General features: G+C 31.7%; 1 protein-coding gene across 12 annotated transcripts in view; it reads left to right on the top strand.

The window, feature by feature from the left end:
* The window catches only part of LOC122715039 (nuclear receptor coactivator 7), a 192,563-nt gene that overhangs the window by 93,751 nt on the left and 77,574 nt on the right, over positions 1-21,238 (top strand). For 8 of the 12 annotated variants that reach the window (XM_043936924.1, XM_043936923.1, XM_043936921.1 and 5 more), the window contains exon 1: positions 1,088-3,011. The exons of the other annotated variants lie outside the window; for them this stretch is intronic. In XM_043936924.1, coding sequence (XP_043792859.1) covers positions 2,422-3,011 — 590 coding nt within the window. In that variant the 5' untranslated portion in view covers positions 1,088-2,421. Of the gene's footprint in view, positions 1-1,087; positions 3,012-21,238 lie in introns of those variants that run through there. 12 annotated transcript variants of the gene reach the window in all.

Here is a 21,238-nt window from a genome sequence, read left to right as displayed (position 1 = left end):
TATATTAGAATTTCATTTAATTATATTATCAACAATGTTTATATGTATTTAGCGTTTTGAATCAAAATATTTTGATATTATTTACGTAGGAATGATCGTATTATTATATCGTTTACATAGATTTTTAAATAATATATTATGTGTGAAAAATTTTGTGATAAATTTAATTCAGGAGATGAATCAGAAATATAAGAAATGTTATCATATATTTTTTCATAATAGTCATTCAAATTGGTTCTCTTATCATCTTTTTAAACATTAATGTTTTGCAATTTTTTATTTGAATTTAATATATTAATTTAAGCATAACCTATTTTATTTCATTCAAACTTAAAAATTGAATATCAAGTATATTTTTAAAATATTAAAATAAAAAAAGGACTTTATAAAATAAAGAATAAAAGAAAAGGAATGTATAAACATCAAATTATATACAGTATAAAATCAAACAAAAATATTTTATATTTATGAATGAATATAGATTTGAGGTTATTTTAACTTTTATTTTGCATCATCAATAATTCATTTCGCATTATCTCTTTTGCTTTGTTATTTTCTAAAACATTTCATATAATTTATAATAATCTTAAAATCTAATCATTTTATTTTCTTTAAATTATTTTCATTTCAAAATTTATAAATCAAATAAATAAATATCACAATGAAAAAATATAGTATAGTATAAATATTCATTGTCATATAACAATATGTAATTTTTCTTAAAATTGTGATTAGTTGTCTTTATAAAATGGTTATTATAATCACTTATCTTTCTTTTAAATTTCTATCATGTACGGTGCACTTTAATGACGCCTTTGATGTCCACCATCTTGCTTTCAAACGAACGATACGATCGTCTACTTCGTTCGATCTCGTAATTATATTTTGAATAAGCGTAACGATATATCGAAAGAAAAGAGGCTGTTTGTAAACGATCAGAGGATCGCAAAGTCGTGTCTTCGATGTGTGTTTCTTCTTGTTGGGTACTCCGGACCTGGAGGTGGGGGATGCGCCCGAAGAGACAGTCTAGGCCGAGTGCCTCGACGTGTATAAATACAAGCAGTCGGCTTCGTTCTCGCTTAGTCGCTGCGATACTCGATTCTCGTGACGGCATGTCGATTCAAGTGTGTGTACCCTGATATCTCGATTTATCGCAATCGGCTATTGTCGCGAAGTGTAAGCAAAGTAGATGCACGCGTGCCCGCAATCCGATACGTTTTATAATAAAGTTACGAAAAAGAAAAAGAGAGAAAAAGTGAGAGAAAGTTGCATATTTTTTTCCCCGATTACGCACTTATCTTCTTCTTCTTTTATACAAGACGCACATCCTACACAGTCACAGTTTCATCAAAGTATCGAAAGATTGCGCGTGTCACGTGTTTTTCGTTATACTCGATCGCGCGCTCGATTTTGGTCTATCGGCATTGCAACAACGTCACGTCGGTATCGCGACGGGAAAAGAAGTGTGTTCAACATTGCCGGCATCATTGGACCAGACGTCAAATTCTCTATAATTCGTTGCCACGGTTTCAGAAGAAAACGAATACCGTGGTTTAACGTCGCTATCAGAAAATCGAGTCATTAACCTAAAAACCGTTCCTCTTTCGACAGAAAACGGAAAAAATGCTCGTAGTTTCATCATAGAAATCGTAAAAGAGAAGAAAGACGAAATTCAATTGGAAAGAAAAAATTTATCTTTTTTCGCTAAAGACGTTCGACAAATCATCAAATTCATTTCGAGTGATTCTAGATACATTTCAGCTTCAAACGCCTAGGACCTCTGACGGTTTGAGAACGAAACAAAGGTCGAATTGTTGATGTCTTTAAAGACGGGAACGAGTTTCCAACAAGGGCTCTCGACTTACTAGAAAATAGAGAAACAAACTACAAGCAAAAGCGCGAGGTAGTCGGTCGACCACCGTTGGCTGGTTCCGCGCACGATTCTCTTGGGTCAACGATCTGTTGGTGGATCTCACACTTGAGCTGTTCTTGGTATACACATACCTGCGGACAGGTCCGCTCGATACGATATAGGTTCGTGTTCAGTCGCGTTCATTGGATATACGCGCGTATTCGTTCCGATAACACGTTTCACGAGGAGTGAAAAGGCGGTCACTCGGTACGCCGCCGTGGCTGCTTTCACCGGCGATGGAATAATGCCGATCAAGCCTTAACGGTACGCAACTCATGCCTTCTCATATTTTTTTTGCAAACAAAAATGATCGCGGATCTCGGGTGATTACGGTGTGCAGTGTGTCGCGAGAGTTTTGAAGTGGTTTTATTCTTCATTGTTAATATAGTGTCGCGAGTGTCTCGGTGTTATTGGTTACTAGATAATATAGTGAAACGTGGATACGCTTCGTTTAGCCGAATCTGGTGCCCGCTTCGTTTCGAAGATTTCGATCGATTCGGTCACATAGCATGGAAACCAAGATGTACATCAGCAATGAGCCACAGAACAACGGTCATGTAACTGCCAAATACGCATCTACAAACTCGATCCCGTCTATAATGGAGAAAGAATCGTCTTTCGCTAAACTTATTGGCGCTGTTGGCAGAAGGGATTCAAATGCTATATTGCGCGATAATAAAGGAAGAAGGCACAGTGTGCTTGAAGATTTAAAGGCACGAAGGGATAGTTTATTTCAAAAGGCAAGACGCGGCAGCGTCGTAGAAGAAAAAGAAAATACGAAACAAGTACAGAAAGAGAAAAGACGTGCTAGCGAGAGTGGTAGAAGGTGTTCGGTTTTCTACGTGTCACAGGATCTCCTCGAGGAAAATCAAGAATTGCTCGAGAACGAAAGAATACAGGCGGACCTTGAGGGGAAGAAGGGTCGTAGAAAATCATGGCATATTCTTGCAAAACCACCGAAACTCGATCGCAAAAGAAGAAAAGGGATCGCTGGTGTCCCGTCACCGTCACAGGTTGGAAGCACGGATGGACTTTACACACAAGCTAGACAGAAGAGGCCTTCCTGGTGGAACATATTCGTACCTGATTCCGTTGTGAGGTATTTATTGTTGTATGTCGCGTTTTATTTACATATGTGTTTAAAAATGCAAGTCTCTTGTGAAATTTTTGGACGTTAATAAGGAGATTTATTATAGTTTATATGCTATTTTATGTCTTTTATTTATATGGAAGAAGCTTTAGTGAGTGTATCGTGTATAAAAGAGCAAACGTGAATGTCGTTTCGTTTTCGACTGAAATTGCGTTTCATAGTTTTCGCATCAATAATTTCAAACAAGACCGATTTTACATTATTCTTTTTTGGTTACAATGGTTTATTTCTATGGAAATTAAGTAAATAAATTATAACGTGAATGTTTTATATCATATAATATTTTATATCATACTTTATTTTTCGCTTAATATAATTTGAATAAAGGTTATGATTTATTACGATATGATAGACGATAGCGGTAGAATAGATGAAGGTATTTATTAATCAGTGATACCACTGTCAGAAAAACAATCTCCATTAATTTAAAAATGAACTAGAATTAATATAGAGTTTGTTATTGTTCAATTCTATTATATCATTGTCAACAAACATAGTTACTATAGTGATTTTATTTCAAGGAAAGAATCGCAAAACAGATGCATCATATAAATATTTAGAAAAGTCTACGTGATTGAAGTCGTAATCCGGGTCGAATAATCATGTCACTTTTCAGACAATCGCATTACCATCTGCGATAATAACATACACAGTTCTAACTGAATTCAAGCAAAATGTGTTTGTATTATGTAGTAGTCGAGTGGAAAGTGCCTTGTGATAAAAACATTTGCACGCATTCCTCTAAAACCGTTAGTATTTCTGTATCAACTGTCGTGACGTCATGCCAATTTGTCGATAAGTCAGCTGTACGTTCACGATAATAGATTTAAATTATCATTCTTAAATCGTTCAATTAGAAAATAGTAGTTTCTTGAAATCATTTCTTTTAAATTATAAATTTATTGCAAATGAATCCTTGATTTATGACATTTTATCTAGCGATGTTTGATCTAGCGTATTGTCTGAAACGGGAAATTTTTATGGAGTTCCCTTCAGCGTTTGTTGGTAATTCCACGATTTTTCCTTATCTTTAAACGCGGAAATCGAATATATGTGTATTTTCGTTCGTTGAAAATACAATCTCACATCGCGTCATCTCGATCATATAAAATTGATCCGCCATGTTGATAGAAATATCGAAGGAACGCAAATCGATTTTTTGAAACTACGTCATCAGTATCGATTTTCGAGACATCGCGTCCATGTTTGTCTACAATTGCGTACAATTATACTTCGAATTATTTCTTTATTTTTGAAAATATTATAAAATATTTAAAATTAAATTCCTTTTTTAATTTTTTTCCTTTATTGTTTATGCGTTTAACACAAAAAGAATATAACCTGATACAAGTAAGTATTATCTATACTTGTTATTGATATTTTAATCTCAGTTAATTGATCATTGCTTCCTAGTGCTTCTGCCAATAACAAAGCTATATCAAATTGACAACGATAATTGTAAATATCATTCGACATCAATATTTTGATCGTTTAATTACCATAACAAAAAGTCTGACCTTCGCGATATGATTATTCAACTGTTTTTTTATTGCTAACTAAACACTAATTTTATTGCTGTTCCAAGCATCGGCATAATTATCTTCATTAGTTTGATAATCGAATATATTTCATAAAGGAATGTTGTAATCTTATTTTTGTTACATCATCAAGCAAATTTAGTATTCTTTTTTTTTATTTTTCAGTTAATTTCATATTGTATACTTGTATCGATTATCATCATTGAACTTTTACTAATCAAAATTTTAATAAGAATTGAAGATAATAGAATCAAGATAATGAAATTGCTTCCTCAAAATCTTTGATGACAATTTTCCCATTTTATACGTTCATAAAATGTGAAGAAATCATTGTGAAATATTTCAATTGAAGAAATTTTCCGTTTTTTATTTCGAAAAGATATTGAGAAAGAAACAACAAAAGCAAGAGAAAAAGAAATATCCGTTCCTGTTGATCAGGATTTAGTTTTACTGACAAAAATATACTGAGAAAATTGAGTCGATCACGTTCATAATTTTTCATATTTTCTGTGCAAAATTTTTAAAAATAAAAGCTCATCTCCACGTTAATGTAATCCAATCCTATAAGTTTTTTCTTAGATAAATCTTTCTTTTTTCCTTCGATCAATTATTCGATAGATCATATGTCGTTAGTTTTTTGATTTTTGATAATTTATTTGATATTTATACATCATTTTATACATTCGGTGAATTCCCTAGTGCACCAAATCGAAATTTATTCTTTGCTTCCTGAAACTACATTAAGGAAACATTCTTCTCGATTAAATCATATCTTTGGAATATTATAAAGATACTTCTCTTGGGAAAATTCTCAGCGATGGGAAAATTATTTTTCTTAGAAAATAAAATGACGCCGAAAATTTATATTTAAATTTTTAATCAAAAATCTATATGTTTTCATATAATTCATAATTCATTATATTGTAAATATTAATTCCTAATATTTTAATGTTAACATATCTATGTAAATTTATATTTTTGAAAATTAAATAGAGCTATTTCATTTATTAAATATTAAAATAAAAGTACTTAATAATAAATATCTAAATATCTAAAAAATTTTCAAAACATACATAAATATTCGTAATCGATTAAAAAAATTAAATTAGAAAATAGTATTTATAATATAAATTTTTAAAAATAATTTCTATAACTTTTTTAACAGGGATAAATTAAATATTTTTAATCGTTTTAAATATTTTTTTTTTGGATTCGAAATATTAAACCAATAAACAAATTGGAAGAAATAATGATGAAAAAATATACAAGGAATTTATCGGGATCAATAGTTACGTGCGAAAACCGGTCGAACATCTTAAAATACTCGCCTATATTATTTTTCACTGTTCTTCACTTTTTTTTTCTTTTATGGAATCTGCATTTACCATGTTTTGTAAGACATTGTGAATCTTCTTGGATTCTTTCTCAGTCACATGTTTGTTTCATGAACATGAAATCTCATATTTTCTTTAATTATCTCTCCCTTCTTTAGAAATAAGAAAGAGAAATTGAAAGATATGTTAACAACGAATAAAAAATCAGTATCTAATAATTAATTGAAAAATAAACTTCGTTTTATAAAATTATATTATAACCTCATAAAACAAAAAAAAGAATAAACAAATTTCTTTTTAATTAAATTGTTCCAGAAAAGGAGCAAACGATTATAATTGGTTGAAGTGTACTTATTCTGAAATATATATGTATATATAAAATAATAATGATAATGATGATGATAATAATAATAAAGAAAAATAAAAATTGAAGAATGATGAAATTTCTGTTTTTATTTTGATCATATTTCAACTACACTTGTGTGAAACAAAAAGAAGAATGGGTATACAAGCGAATTGCACGAATTGACTTTAAAACGCGTGTTTGCTCGAAGGAACACGTACCTCTTTGAGAAAAGTTTTGTTGTCAGAAACACCTTTCTAAGAATCACTTCCGGTATAAGTCCATTCCCGGTGTCCGATGGAGTTTGCACTTTTGCAATGTATTCCATCTTTTAAGTTCCTCCATTTTCATCATCCTTCCCTTCAAAAGCATTCTTTCATGGAGATTTTGTTTCTTGTGAACAATTAAGATGTATTTTAAACGAGTAAAAAGTATTGTAGAATAAAATAAAAATGAGAAATAAGGAAAGGCGATGCTTTTTCTTAATGAGAATTTTCATTTCCAAGTGGGGAATAGAAATAAAAATAAAATACAATAAAATTAAATATGAAAATTTAATAAAAGTAATCTATTTCAAATTTTTTCAACAAGAATTAGTTTCCTCTAGACAATTAAGATAAAAAATTGAAAGAAATAGATTAAAAATAAGGAGGAAAATATATATAATATAAGCTTTTTCTTAATGAATTCTCATTTTCAACAGAAAGAAGGTACTAATAAAACATATAAAGATGGTATCCTATAAATGTAAGAAAAAAAAACAATACTGTTTTAATTTGCCAAATCGATAATGTTATTGGTTAATTATTATATAAGAAAATTCTAATGTTAACGAGGAAATTAGTATGAAAAAAAAATTAATAGAAACAAGATTGCACCATATCTAAAACTATTATGGTTTTAATATATACTTCATAATATTTATACTAATGTCGTTGTTTATTTTATCTTTTTTACTCTTTTTGCTTTTCTGTAATAATTAAATGTAATTAACAACGATAATTTCCATTATATGTGCACAATTTTTTAACTATAATTCTGTATTAATTATCTCAATTACAAATAGTGCTTTGTTATGCATTGAAGAAATAAACAATAAATAATAAATTTTCTGGAAGATTAAAATATGAGAAGCAATATGAATTATATCATATTTTTAAATCATGAATCTAAAGGCTACCAAAAATAGTTTATCTGTTATAGGAAAATATGAGTCGTAAATTATGAATTTCTGAAGGAAAAAGATGTTTTTTAGAAAAATATGGATCAAACATTTTTCATTATTTCTGAAAATGAAGCGAGAGAAAGAATTCTCAGAAATTTCTTATAATTTCTAAGAATAATTTATCATATGATTGTATTTTAAGTTTTTCATTTATAAATTAAAAAGGATAAACTTTTTTTAATAATATACGTCTTAAGTTTATTATTTTCAAACTTAAAGGAAAACAAGCTTCTAATGTCACTGCCTTTAAACACGGCTTGTATATATTTTCATATCGCTAATTATTATGCTAATCACAATAGTGCATTTGTATACCGTTCGCATTAATAAAACCGTTGTAATATAAAATACAGGATTATATTAGACATATATAATTAAATGCTCGATTCATTCCTCTTGCTTTTCCCGTTTCGAAATTTTTCATTGAATCATAAACGGATTGGCATAAAAACATATTTTTAGCAAATAGCCAGAGTTAGCATAAAATTCTGGAACGTGGGCTCAGGCACGAATTTGTTCCGATAATATCTACTCAAATTCAATTTTCTGTTTTATAGTCTTCCAATAAGGATAAACCAGCCAAGATCTTATTGTGCATGATACAGCATGTATTTGATATGTTGTTGCTTGATATAGCATGAAACACATGAAACGTGAAAACTTGATCTATAGACTTGCTTTTTTCTTACATTTAAGTGAAAAAGTTAATTATTTTGGTAACATTGATGCGATTCATTATGATTTCAATGCTTTCGTTTTCAATTGTTTAAAATATTAAAATTATTTTTAAATTCTCGAGGAATTTTTAAGGATTTCTTTGAAACTTCTTTGAAATTTTTTAAAATCTGTTTGAGATTCCCTTCGAGTTCCTTTGAAATTTAAACTTTTTCAAAATTCTTTAAAGATCTTTGAAATCTCTCTGAAATTCTCTTAGCGTTTCTTTGAAATCTCTCAACGTTCTTTTAAAAATATTTTGGAATTCGTTAAAATCCTCGAATTATTTTTTCCCTTTTAAAATTTTTCCAAACTGTTTTTAAAACTTTTAATAATCCTAAAATCGTTTATTTTAAAATTAAATCGGTTTATTTTCAATTAACCCAAAACGTTCGATCAACCATCTGCATATTTATATATAGAAATATCGTCGTTAAGAATCGATCTTGAAATCGAAATTGGAGAGGAAAATAAGAACGATATAAAGGAACGTATGCAAACGATAAAAATAACGGTGGAACAGATCGAGTTAACAGAGATGAAACGCAAATAAGTTGTTCTACATTTGCTTACGTATGTTTATGCATACAAAAGGTATGCATACGAAGAAGAACAGTTGTCCCACAGAACAGATGTTCCACGAACCAATTTCGAGTGGTTTTGCCCCTGTTTAGTGATTGCGTAATTCGTGAACATCTTATTGGCAGAGGCGAAACGGATGTCACCTTAATTTATTACATTTTCATCGATAATTGCCATTGTACTGTTTATAGCATCAAGGTCTATTTTATTCAACTTTGGAAATGAATGATATCAATTTAATATACGTGTAGTTATTGTAATTTTGTTGTCATAAAAATGAAACAAAGTTACACGATATTTTTAAAATAAATATATTTACAATTACAAATTAATGATAAATGTTTAGGATAAATTATTATGTAGTGAAGAGTCTGATAAATCAGAATGAATTTCATCACATTACATTTCTTTGAAATAATTGAATGTCATTTAAAAATCACGGTTAGTGTTAGTATTTATTAGGATCATTAAAGAAAATTCATGAATATCTTCAAATCTTCGAAATTATAATTGTGAAAAGTATAGAAGAACGACGAATAAAAATTGAAAGAGAAGAAACGATCAACTCGGAAATAGTGAATCCAATAAATTGAAAAATCGTGTTTTATTCTCAACAAATATTTAATTCCTCTTCTTTCTTCCTCTTCTTCTTCTTCTTCTTTTTCTTCTTCCTCGCGTTCACGTGCATCTTCTTGGCAACTGCAAAATCCAACTATTCACTCAAACCATAATATCGAACCCTTATTCGAGATTACACTTCAGTTAATGCCCGTATAAAACCGTGTTTAACGAGCGATAAAAACGTCACGATAAAAGTATAATCATTGCGTAAAATTGCTTAGACGATCTCCTCCGACGATAAATCCTCGCACCATCCATAAATTTCCAAGCGAGAAAGGATTAATTGAAAAATCGTAATGGCCGCGGTGGTGAGGGTTGATTAAGCGTCGTTAAATCGAAAATGCACGTGCAAGTGACGTCAAAAGTTTAACGAAGAACGAGAGGAGGGCGGGGAGGGGAGGAAAAAGAGAGGGAGGGAGAGGAAAGGAAAAAAGAAAAAAAAAATAAAAAGCGCAGCAGCTCCTTGCATCGTCCAGCTGCGACGAACACTCGTTGAATAATAAACAGCACCTCTGCTCTCCTGTTTCGCGTTATGCACGATGCATCGTAATAAAAATCGAACATCCTCCTCAGGAGCGAACAAAGAGTTTATTGTCTTGCCGCTGCATCTCTTCGAAAACTCTGAATTTGACTCCTTGCACGGAGGTTCATCGCGATGCAGGGACGGATCTTCAAGTTCTGGGTTAGTTCGAGGAGACGTGTATCTTGGATTTTTATTTTTTTTCCTTCGTAATTTTCCGTGAAATTTATTTGTATTTATTGGTTTAGTTTGGGACAGGAATTATTAGGGATTGAGTTACATTAGAAAGTTGGAGCTGATTTTTTATTTTTTATATTCTTGTCTTTAAGTTGATATAAAGTTTAAATTGCGAGTATAATTTTATGTAATAATTGTGTAAAATTTCTTTTTGAATTTGTTTGAGTTGAATCCAAGTTGAAAGACAGATATCACAGTCTATAAAAGATTCTTTCACTAGAAAGACATTAAATTAAGATTATGATTAATTCAAGTAGTAGTATAGGATAATCTTTCATTAAATTTCTATATTGTTCATGATATATTGATTCTTTATAAGAAAGTAATAAAAAACAAATTAAAAAATGATAAATCTTTTAATAGTATTTACTTAATGCTGCTTATATATAAATTTACTGATATCTCTAATCTTCGAAAATCTCTTTACCAATATTAATAATCCTCGGACAGAGATATATCACTTTCTCCACCGTTTTCTTACACTCCAATCAAAATATCATAAAAAATTCTTTCGCAAACTCTCTCTCTCTCTACTCGTCGAAATCCTCTAATCAATTCCTACAACCATCAAATCCACGATAAGCATAACGAAATTAAACGATCTATCTTTATTATAAAAAAAAAAAAAAAAAAAAAAAAATNNAAAAAAAAAAAAAAAAAAAAAAAAAATTCACTAAACCATCACTATTATCACCATCACTAGCCACATCTCTATCGTAAGAATTCTTTTCAAAGACTCGCTTGCGACCACCACGTCGCAAAGCTAAATAATATCCATCTGTATCGTAAAAATTCCTTTGCGAACTCGTATGAGACTCGACGCATATCTGCACGAGACGCAACACGGTCAAATGGAGTACTTTATGAACGACAGTTGCCACAAAACGTTCCCATAAATATTCATGCACGAACTTGGTTTTATCCTCGAGGCTGCGCGTATACACACCGCGCACGAGTACGGAGAGAGAAAGAGAGAGAGAGAGAGAGAGAGAGACGTTCCCTCTAAAGAAGAAGTGAGAAGACGCGCAGGTGCACGGATCCGAATCCGAAGTGAAAAATATAAGGAGCGGTGAGCCCTGAGAAAGTGAGATGGAATCGCGAAGGGCGTTCTCCGCAACATCATCACGAGAAAGTGACGTTCACTCGTCTTGGGGGCACGCACACGAGAAAGTACGCATTCTGCTGTTCTGTTACGCACGCGGATCGCGTGCTCCGCTCGCTTTAACTCTCTTCGAACACGTTATCACGGATATACCGCTTGTGTACGCGTGTACGTTTCATATTGGCTGTCCATTCGACTTGGCCGATCGTGTATAATGAATAACTGGTCTGGACAACGAGTGTTGTGAAGCTCTCCAGATCGAGGAAAATTTCAGGCTTTCTCTTCTGGAATTCTTTTTAGAGTTGTTCTGGACTTTTTCTTTTTTTCCAATTTAAAATTTGGAATATTTCGAAATCCTTTTGAAATTTTTTTTTTTTTTCGTTGGGATTTTTTTTAATTTCCTTTGGAATTTTTGGTAATTCTCTAGAGGTTCTTTTCAAGAATTCAGAAGTTTGAGAATTTCTTTGAAACGATGTTTTTGAAGTTTCTTTAGAATCTTTCCTTTAAAGTTTTTTTTAGAATTCTTTTTACGAATTTCTTCTACCATTTGTATATCATCTTTGATCATTCTGATGTTTGGGTAGAGTGGTTTAAGTCACGTTGCTTCGAAAATTGAAATTTATTGGTCGGTGAGATTTGATGGATTTTAAAAGCTATAAAAGATATTCGAAATGGAAATGGTGGAATAGATCATGACTCGAATAGATCCACGTAGAATGGATAACTGCACTTAACAAATAAACGTAGATGATTTAATAAATTTCGGAGAAAAATAGAGAGCAGAAATATTTAAAGTATTTTAAAAATAATAAAAATAGCATATTTTAATTAAAATTATAAAACAGCAGTGAAAATGTAAAATATTTCTATTGTTACGGTAGAAATTTTTTAATTTATATTTCTACGTAAAAAAAATTTTAAACAAAGAAAATTAAATTACTCGTTTGAATGAAAGAAAGAAATTAAGATAAGAGGTACGTGTATACTCGATAATCAAGTATCATAAAGATAAAATTCTGAAGATCCGAATCGTAAAATTAAGTCAAAGATCCCGTTAAACGAACGTTGAACGATCGTAAATTGTTACAAATTAATATAATTATCGATCTGACACAGTTCAAAAATCTCTCTCTCTCTCTTTCTCTCTACGTTCTATCGCATTTTACAATCTGTTGCAACAGGCAATTCTTCACTCTCACGAGTATTTCAAGCTAAACTTGCAGAGTTTAGAAATGGTGAGTGGTAAAATACTCTGATTAATAGATTCTGTCTTCATAATTTATGTTCTGGCGCGAAATTACCATTCTACGAAACATTTTGAAAGAAAAGAATTATTTTGAAAGAAAAGAAAGAACCGTAATAAAGTAATGCGTCCGCTTCTTTTTTGGCTCGTTGTTAATTTCTACCTGTTTTAAAATAGGGAAAATAAAAAAAAAAAATAAAAAAAACATCGTATTCCTCTTGTTTTCATAATTTTTACATGTTTTTTCCAATTATGAAACAACCACATAATATTAAATATCCATTTCCATTTCAATTGCTTATTTTTCTTCCGTTTAAAAACTCTTTATATTTAATAGATTCATTCTATTAACAGCTATTATTAATTTCCAATTATCGTAGCAATTATTTTTTGAATTTAATTATCGAAATAAAACGTTATGCAAAATATATAAATAATTATACCTATATTGGAAATAGTTATAAATTGAACGTCATTAACTTTGCAATATATATTATTATATAACGTGCTAATAGATATGATTTTTTTTATAACATTTTTAATACTTCGTCTATTGCTGCACCAGAATGACAATTCAAAAATAGAAATATTTTTATCTCAAAAATATGGAGAAATATGAAAATTCGAGTGAAAGAAAATTCTCAATTTCTCCGCATGTGAATACAATTTAAACGCAATTAAACAGGATTGATTCATTTGAAATATGGAGGAATAGAAATTGAAGAGAAAAAAATTGCCATATCTGGAACAAGATACAAAGATAAGTTGCAAATTTCTCTATAACGCGAAATCGTTATCAAACTTAAAATTCAACTTAATTAATCGATTAATTGATTCCAGAACAGAAAAACGAGTTTCCCACGATACCGATGTCTGGATCGGCGCAAAATCCCACTCCAAAATTCCACGACGACCGACCAATAGGACATTCCTAACCGTATAGTGACAAACAGAGCGACACAGGGAATACCAAATCTTTCTCCCTTTGCTCGAGGACGAAACGAGCGCAATTACAATTTGCCCCACGCCGACAAATTAACATTCGACGCGACGAACGGGACAAAAGTTGTGCTAAAGATCCCCCCTCCACCGCCAATTCACGCCACTGCTATACCAAAAACCCATCCGTTCCTCCTTAAACCGTTCTCGCGAACGAGTCGAGGATATATAATTACAGCCATTAAATTTTGTCCCCCTCGTTGAACTTTTAATTCGATTTTTCGATAAAATTATTACCTATAATTTGGATAATATTTCACAAGCGGGCCTCGAGATGGTCGGCTTCTTCCATTTCCACATTTTATTTTATTTTTTTTTTTTTTTTCATTAGGTCGTCGCTGATTTTATGGAGGTTTCGAGTTGGAGGATAAGCGATCGAGAATATACTCCGTTTACGAAATTGATCAATTGTAATTATTCTGATATAATTTTTGGAATTTTCTATAACTAAAACTTTTTCTATAAAAATTATATTTATATTACTGTATGAGCGATTATTAATTCGTTTCGAAAACAAGGTAAAGAACTTGCAAATACAAATATAGTGCACGATCGAAATCATTGGAACATCATTGTATTGTAGAAAACTGAAAAACCGTTGCAGTTTCAGAGATTAGTGAAAAACAATGGCGCAAAATTTAATCATCCATACACGTACACTTAAGAAACGAGAAATTACCGCGAGGAGAAGGCGCGAAAAGCGCGAGCACGGTTAGGAATCGGCGCGTGTCACGCTCTGATTCGTGCGCGGATCTCGACCCAGTCCAGATCCTCGATCCTCGTTATTTTTTTTTTTTTTTCCCTCCCCAGCCCCGATTATTAGCAGTTTCGATAAGACTTGGCCAACTTCTGTCTCTATCTCTCTCTCTCTTTCTCTCTCTTCCTTTCTCTCCGCTCGAGAGGGAAAGATAAAAGCTCTCTAGCCCGAGGAATGCCGGTCGAACCGGATGAGAGAAGAATGGATCGAGGCATACGTGTGCACGCGTGAGTGAGAGGCGTGGAAGGAGAGGCTGGCACGGTCGAACAAAGAACAGGACTCGAGGTGTCTCGAGCGTGGGCCTCGAGATAGTCGGCTTTTTCGTTTTCCATTTCCACTGTGCAACTGGATTTTTTTTTTTTTTTTTTTCTTTTCTTTTTCGCCATCGAATCGTCGTTGGTTTTACGAAGGTTTCGAGTTGGAGGTTCGATAAGCGATCGAGACTATTCCGTTTTGGAATTGATTATTTTTATAAAGGAATTAATTGCGATCTAATATAATTTAAGAGATTTTTGATCAGAGGTTTGAGTTTTTGAGCGTGAATAATTTTTATTCATTCAGATTATAATTACAGGTTCGATAAGCGATCGAGGCCACTCCGTTCTGGAATTGATTATCTTTAAATACGGGATTAATTGTAATCTATAATTTAAGAGATTTTTGATCAGACGAGTAGAAGTTTGAGTTTTTGGCGTGGATAATTTCTATTCGAGTAATTGGAAGAATTTTATTTATGTGAGTGAGTAATAATAAATAATTCAATTGAATTTATTCTTAAATGTTTCTTTATTTTCATGTTCTAGGAAAATTTTAATCCCATTCGGATTCGAAGAGTTTTTAATGCAACTTTGCTCGAGAAAATTTGCATGATATTATACGCTAAAGCTATCCTTGAGAACGCGAAAATCGGTTAACGAACGAAAGGAGAAAGGTTCGGTATAAGCGCTCTCTAATACCTTGACATAAAGCTAATACACGATTGATTAATAACCTATTAATAACTTTAAAAATTGTCGTTCCTTTACGAAATATAAAAGCTATGAATGCAAATACAAAGACTTTCACAAGCGGGGAAACTCGATTAAGTCGATGAGTATTTTCGCATTTTTTGCTTTTAAAACAGGCAATTGCGTAATTCTAATCCAATACATGTGATATAACACAATTTCGACAGTATAAAATATAATACTTCTAGAATCATCTCAATAACGATCTTCTTTCCAAAGAATTCCCTGGGCCAAATCCATCGAGATGAATATTCGTAGAAAATCTTACGGTTTAAAATTTCTCTTCTGATTTATCAAATTTTCCACATACACGCACGCACATACGTACAATGGACATGTTTACCACATGTTAGGCACGCATCAGATTGATTCGAAAATCTGGTCTCGCGACACGTAGAGTGGAATATACGGGTTAAACGTCGGTTTAGCCGTTCTTTGGCATTCTTTCAGTCTTCCACAGACTGTGCAACTGTCACATGGCCGTGGACGGACGACTCGTTGGCAGAGGAGAGAATCGATGAGGCAACTCGGTGGAACGAGCCGGTACGGTCTGTTTAATATTCAGCCGCGACTTGGAGCGGAAACGGCGTCTTCCGTTCGTTAAACGAAAACGACAAGAGATAACCGTCCCCCTCCCCTCGGAGAAAAAAAGAAAACTATCGTATCGAGTTTGCGCCGAGAATCGTTAAAATTAACGTTTGAACGCGTCTCGTGTTTGTCGAATTATTATCATTATTATTATCATTATTATTATCATTATTTAGGAAATATTTTCTCCCCTTTAAACAAAGAAAATATTATTGGGAAATTTGGAAAATTAGAGTCGTATTAATACGACTAAGACGAATTAAATTTGCATGAAGAATTGAAGAGAAGAAATATTGGAATTGAAACGGTATTCGTATAAATATAAGAAATATAATGAAAATTTGAATCTTATTACTTAGAGACGATAGAAATGGGATTATAATTAAGTATAATATAAGAATATTTTATTGCAGATTAGAAAGTTTGGTATTAATAAAATAAAATTGTTATGTAAGAGTGGATATCCAATTTTTAATATCCAATTTCTTTATTTAAAGGAGAAAATATTTTTAACGAGATATCATCCGAAGAAAATTTTCGAATGATGAAATTGCGATTCTTTTTTTATCGATTAATCATTTATCAATTTTTCGTACGAAGTTTAATTTCTTTGGAATTGGAACAATTAACGAATGTCTGCCTCGTGTCTGGACACAAAAGATTTAATCTATCGATAGCTATCGTAATCAAGAACCCGTGAATATTGTGGATTGTCTTAATTCGAGCATATCGATGCTAATCTCGCGTATAATTGATAGACAGCTATTAGAGTCATTCCAGTCAGTTAAAACTCTTTGAGGGAGAGATAAAATTGTTCCATTAGTGCCGCAATTAGACAATTCTCCATTGTATGGAAATATTGATACGCTTAAAGAAATGAATTAATTGCGATCAATTTGTAATCTGTTAAATTAAATACCGTGGGTATTTACGATATTCAAGATATCGTGTCTTTTGTCTAAATTTTAAATTTTTTCAAAATTATAAAATTCTTGGAATTCTTTCAATTCCTTGGAATAAATTTTAAATTTCCCCCCTTTTTGAAATTATTCCATGTTGTTATCCACAAGTGGAATCTTATTTCGAAAAAAATATTACAATATTATCTTAGAAAAATTTCAAATTCGAGCAAGAAGAAAAGCAAAAGATAATCCTTTCATCGTTACATATTACAACACCTCCAACGTTCCAATATTAAATCCATACGAAGCCTGTACCCTATCTCAAACAATCTTCATATGCAAAAGGATTTCCTCGTAAAATCCCTAGATATTCCTCTAGGCCAGGGACCACTATAATCCCCGCATCTTCTCTGAACAGCTGATCATGTCGTACATCCGCAAACATTCGACGTTATTCAAAAATTCACAGAGCAATTTTCTTATTAAATTAATAAAGAAGAAACGTATTAAATATTCAAGAAACGAAATAGATAAAAAACATTATACAAAATGTAACAAGATTCATAAAAACTAAAATTTTATATTTTATTATAAAATTAAAGTAATTCAGATAGTATCTATGAGTTTAAATAATAATTTGATATTAATAAAATTTCATTCGTGCAAACAGAAATCTATATTTTCGCAATGCACTGTGATTATATTTAAAAAAATTTATCTTTCGAGATAAATTTGTAAAAGTCTTCTTTCTTTCAACGAAACATTTTTGAAATATTAAATTATACGTTTTCACGAAGTTAACGATATTAAAAGCCGTTAACTCTGAAGATCGTTCCATCAAATTTCTATTTCTAAATCGATCTCAGGAAGATCGATATTACGAAGTTCGTAAGACAAAGAGAATAGGTATAAAAGATACTTTGTATCGCGTATAATCCAGGTGGCGGTGTTTAAAGCCATAGAAAATATGTAAAACAGTTGCATTATTCATCGCGGTTAATCTTCTTTCGGGCTGCGTACGTGTCGAGTCGTAAAAGAGAAGGCGTGCCCGTGGAAAGGGAAGTCGCGTACGACTTTTCGTCGCTCAAAGGAAAACCAAGTGAACTGGTCGTTGTTTGTACGTTGTAAATGCCTGTTCTGTGTTGTGACACTGCTAAACCATTAAATACCTGTCAAACGCAATAGCAATTTTGCTGACTCTTCGCCTCGAAGGATACATTTACGCTGCGTATCGTATTATATTTGATATCATTAAAAAGAAAAAAAAAAATTTTGAAATAAAGAATCACGATGAATGATATTCTTCCATTGTGATATTCTACTATTGTGATAGTATCATGTAAAAAAAAAACTTCGAAGTGAAAAATCATCGAACGATAAGTTTTGCTAATGTGTCAAAATTTGAGGTTAGGTCAACATACATATCGTGTATTCTCTTTACTTAAACGCAACGATGTATGCTCTGAACCGAACAGTAGATTTCCATTATAAAAATTGTTTAAATAAAATCAAATTTTCACGGACAACAATCGATAGATTAAAAATATAGATAGATATCACATCTTTTTTCCTATTATTCTTTCTTAAAATTATTCACGATGACCTAATAATATTATTGATAAAAAGTATCGAAGTAAAAGTAACTCACCTTCCATCCATTGTCGACCGTTCAATAGATCTTATTACGCCTCTTATTACAAAGGTTTTGCGGTAAATTTCTCGAGCCCATGATCGATCATCCGATCATTCTTGATTACTCAGCTCACTCGCCTATACTCCCCGTCTTCTACTCCACTCCTACCGTACTTTTTATCGCGTGTCGTGTCCGCTTGGAACACGGACTCCATCGAAACACACTGTTGGAAAGTGTCTTGGCGAGCCGAATCGATCGAGAGAGAATTTCGTAAGAAACGGAGGCGAGGAACAAATTCTTTCTGAGTGGATATGGAAGTGGCGCGACTTAGCAGTACGCGACTTCTTCGACGAAGAAACAGTGTGGGATACATTTGTACGACGTTTTTTTTTTTGCGTCGTCGATCTGCTCTTGCGGACATATCGAATGTGAAATGGCACGATATCGATGTCAAGGATGATGTTTTAACGAAGAAGCACACAATTAACGGATTGTCGATTTAACAGCGACAATCGTTCGAATTAGTAATTTCGAAATAATGTACTTAAAATGTTACTTAAAGAATTTATCGCATCTAAAGTTTATTCAAATTATCTAAAATGCATTATTATTGTTTTGAAATGTCGTTTGTGATTATTTTTTTTTTCAAGATGGAAATTATTGAATTGCATTTCCAAAAAAAGTTGTTAATGGAAGGAGAATGTTTTGAAAAGTTACTATATCTACTTTGCGTCTTCTTTAGAATTTGAGTAAGTTTTTAGATAAATTTTAAGAATTTTAGATGCGTTATGTATTTTAACGTGTAATACACTTCGTTATAAATTTTTATACGATTCGGTTTCATTTTGAATCCTCTTCAGATTTATTGGGAAATATCTTTTTTCTTTTATTTTTGTGTGCTCTTTTACATTATATATATATATTTTTACATGCATTACTTTTACATTATATATATATATATTTTTTAAATGCATCATAAGTATATCATTAGATACATTTTAATTTACATTTTACATTATATCTGCAAATTTTAGCCGCGTTCTATTTTTTCTCATATATTTTACGCGTAATATAAGCACGCTCCATCTGCATATTACGTGTATTCATCATATTGATGACTACACATAATACGTTCGCATTTTTATCATATTATTTAATCAAATCAGAATGACATTGCTGAATATAAATTCATTCATACCGATCTATAAAAAGAAAAAATTAACCAACAAGATCTTTTTTCCATCGTACAATTAACTAATTTTTAAATTTGAAAAATCAAAATATATCCAATTCAGATTTTTAAAATTCAGAAATCCAACGAAAAGTTTAAAGAATCGTAAAAAGTTAATTGATTAATTCAATTACATTTCGATTCCGAATGTAACGTAAACCAAGATAAGAAATTCATACAATCGTTTTTATTTCTTCACACTCAATAATCATATTTGCGTTTTCAAAATTAACGAATCGATAAATTTGACTCTTTGCACTCGTTTCTCAAGAATCAAACGATTCATTTTTCTTTTCTTCTCTTTTTTTTTTTTATTCTTTTAAAATAATTTCTATCGACGAAAGACGCAATCAAGCTTGTTCGGGTCAATTTCAAGATGGATCCAGCTGCGAGACTTAATTGTCGATTCCCATAGAAGACCGTTTGACTGTTTCTGGCATCGTTCTGACCTGGCAAGAATGTTCGTTTCAGTCCACCATCGACGATGCATTGGCAACGTTTAATGAACGTGCATCGAGACGATCGAAGAGGGAAGCGAATGATCTTTGGAAATGGAAAAAATCGGTCTGAAAATTGGTCGAAGCGCTCGACGAAAATTAACTGCCTTTTCTTCGTGAACTTTTTACATTATTTTTAAACAAACTTGAATTAAAATTCTTTACCTTCTCATTTGGAAAAATTAAAAGATATATTTTTATTAAATTTAAATTTTTATTAAATCTAATTCTTTTATTAAAAATTATCGATCATATGATCGATGATTCTTCAGATTTTTTTTTTTTAATACTTACTTTTTTAGAATTTCGTAAAATGAAGCTACAGAAATAAAAAAAAAAAACCACTTTTTCTCGAGGGATGATGAATATATCTGGATCGATCGATTGTGAAAATAATTTAAACGTTTTTATTAAGAGTTTTTATCGAGAGTTACTTAAGAAAAATTAAAGATCGTAAAATTTATAATTTTCTCGTTCGTCAAAATAGACTTTTATCCTCCCTTGCACATTGTTCGGTGGCGAGAAATAGAACGTACTATTTTATTGAAATGACGGTATCAAAGCACGACTCAAAGATGCTTTGGAAGACCCGTGCCAAGCAATTTACGTCGAACAACTTGAAATATTTCTCGAAGAAAACTCGGCGAGCGTGTTACCACGCACAAGAATGATAATGACAGTAATTGGATCGAAGCAGCCAGTTACTCGATAATTAGCCCATTGTTTATCAGATAATGCACCTTCATTCCCTTGTCGTCGTCTTTTCAATTTTTGTCGACTTTTCTTCTCATTGTCAATACCGTCTTTGTTTCCCATTCTTCAAATGTTCCCTGATGTGGGAGAACGAGAGAGAGAGAGAAAGAGAGAGAGAGAGAGAGAGAGAGAGAGATATGAAATCCAGAGAATTCTTTTCGACGATTTTTTTCTTTTTTTCTTCGAGAATACAAAAATTGAACGTGTCAAAGGAAAGTGGAACGTGCATGTTAATTAATCTGGCCGAAATTTTTAATGAACGAAAGACGAATTGAAATTAAAACGTGTGTATAAATCTCGTGCGGTTCGTTAACTGTTTTCCAGAGAGAAACGAAACCAAAACGTTCTTT

This window comes from Apis laboriosa, unplaced genomic scaffold (genome assembly GCF_014066325.1).
Source record: "Apis laboriosa isolate Shangri-la unplaced genomic scaffold, ASM1406632v1 scaffold34_cov151, whole genome shotgun sequence".
Taxonomy (NCBI): Eukaryota; Metazoa; Arthropoda; class Insecta; order Hymenoptera; family Apidae; genus Apis; species Apis laboriosa.
The sequence above is the reverse complement of the archived record's forward strand: the minus strand, read 5'-3'. Positions and strand labels throughout refer to the sequence as shown.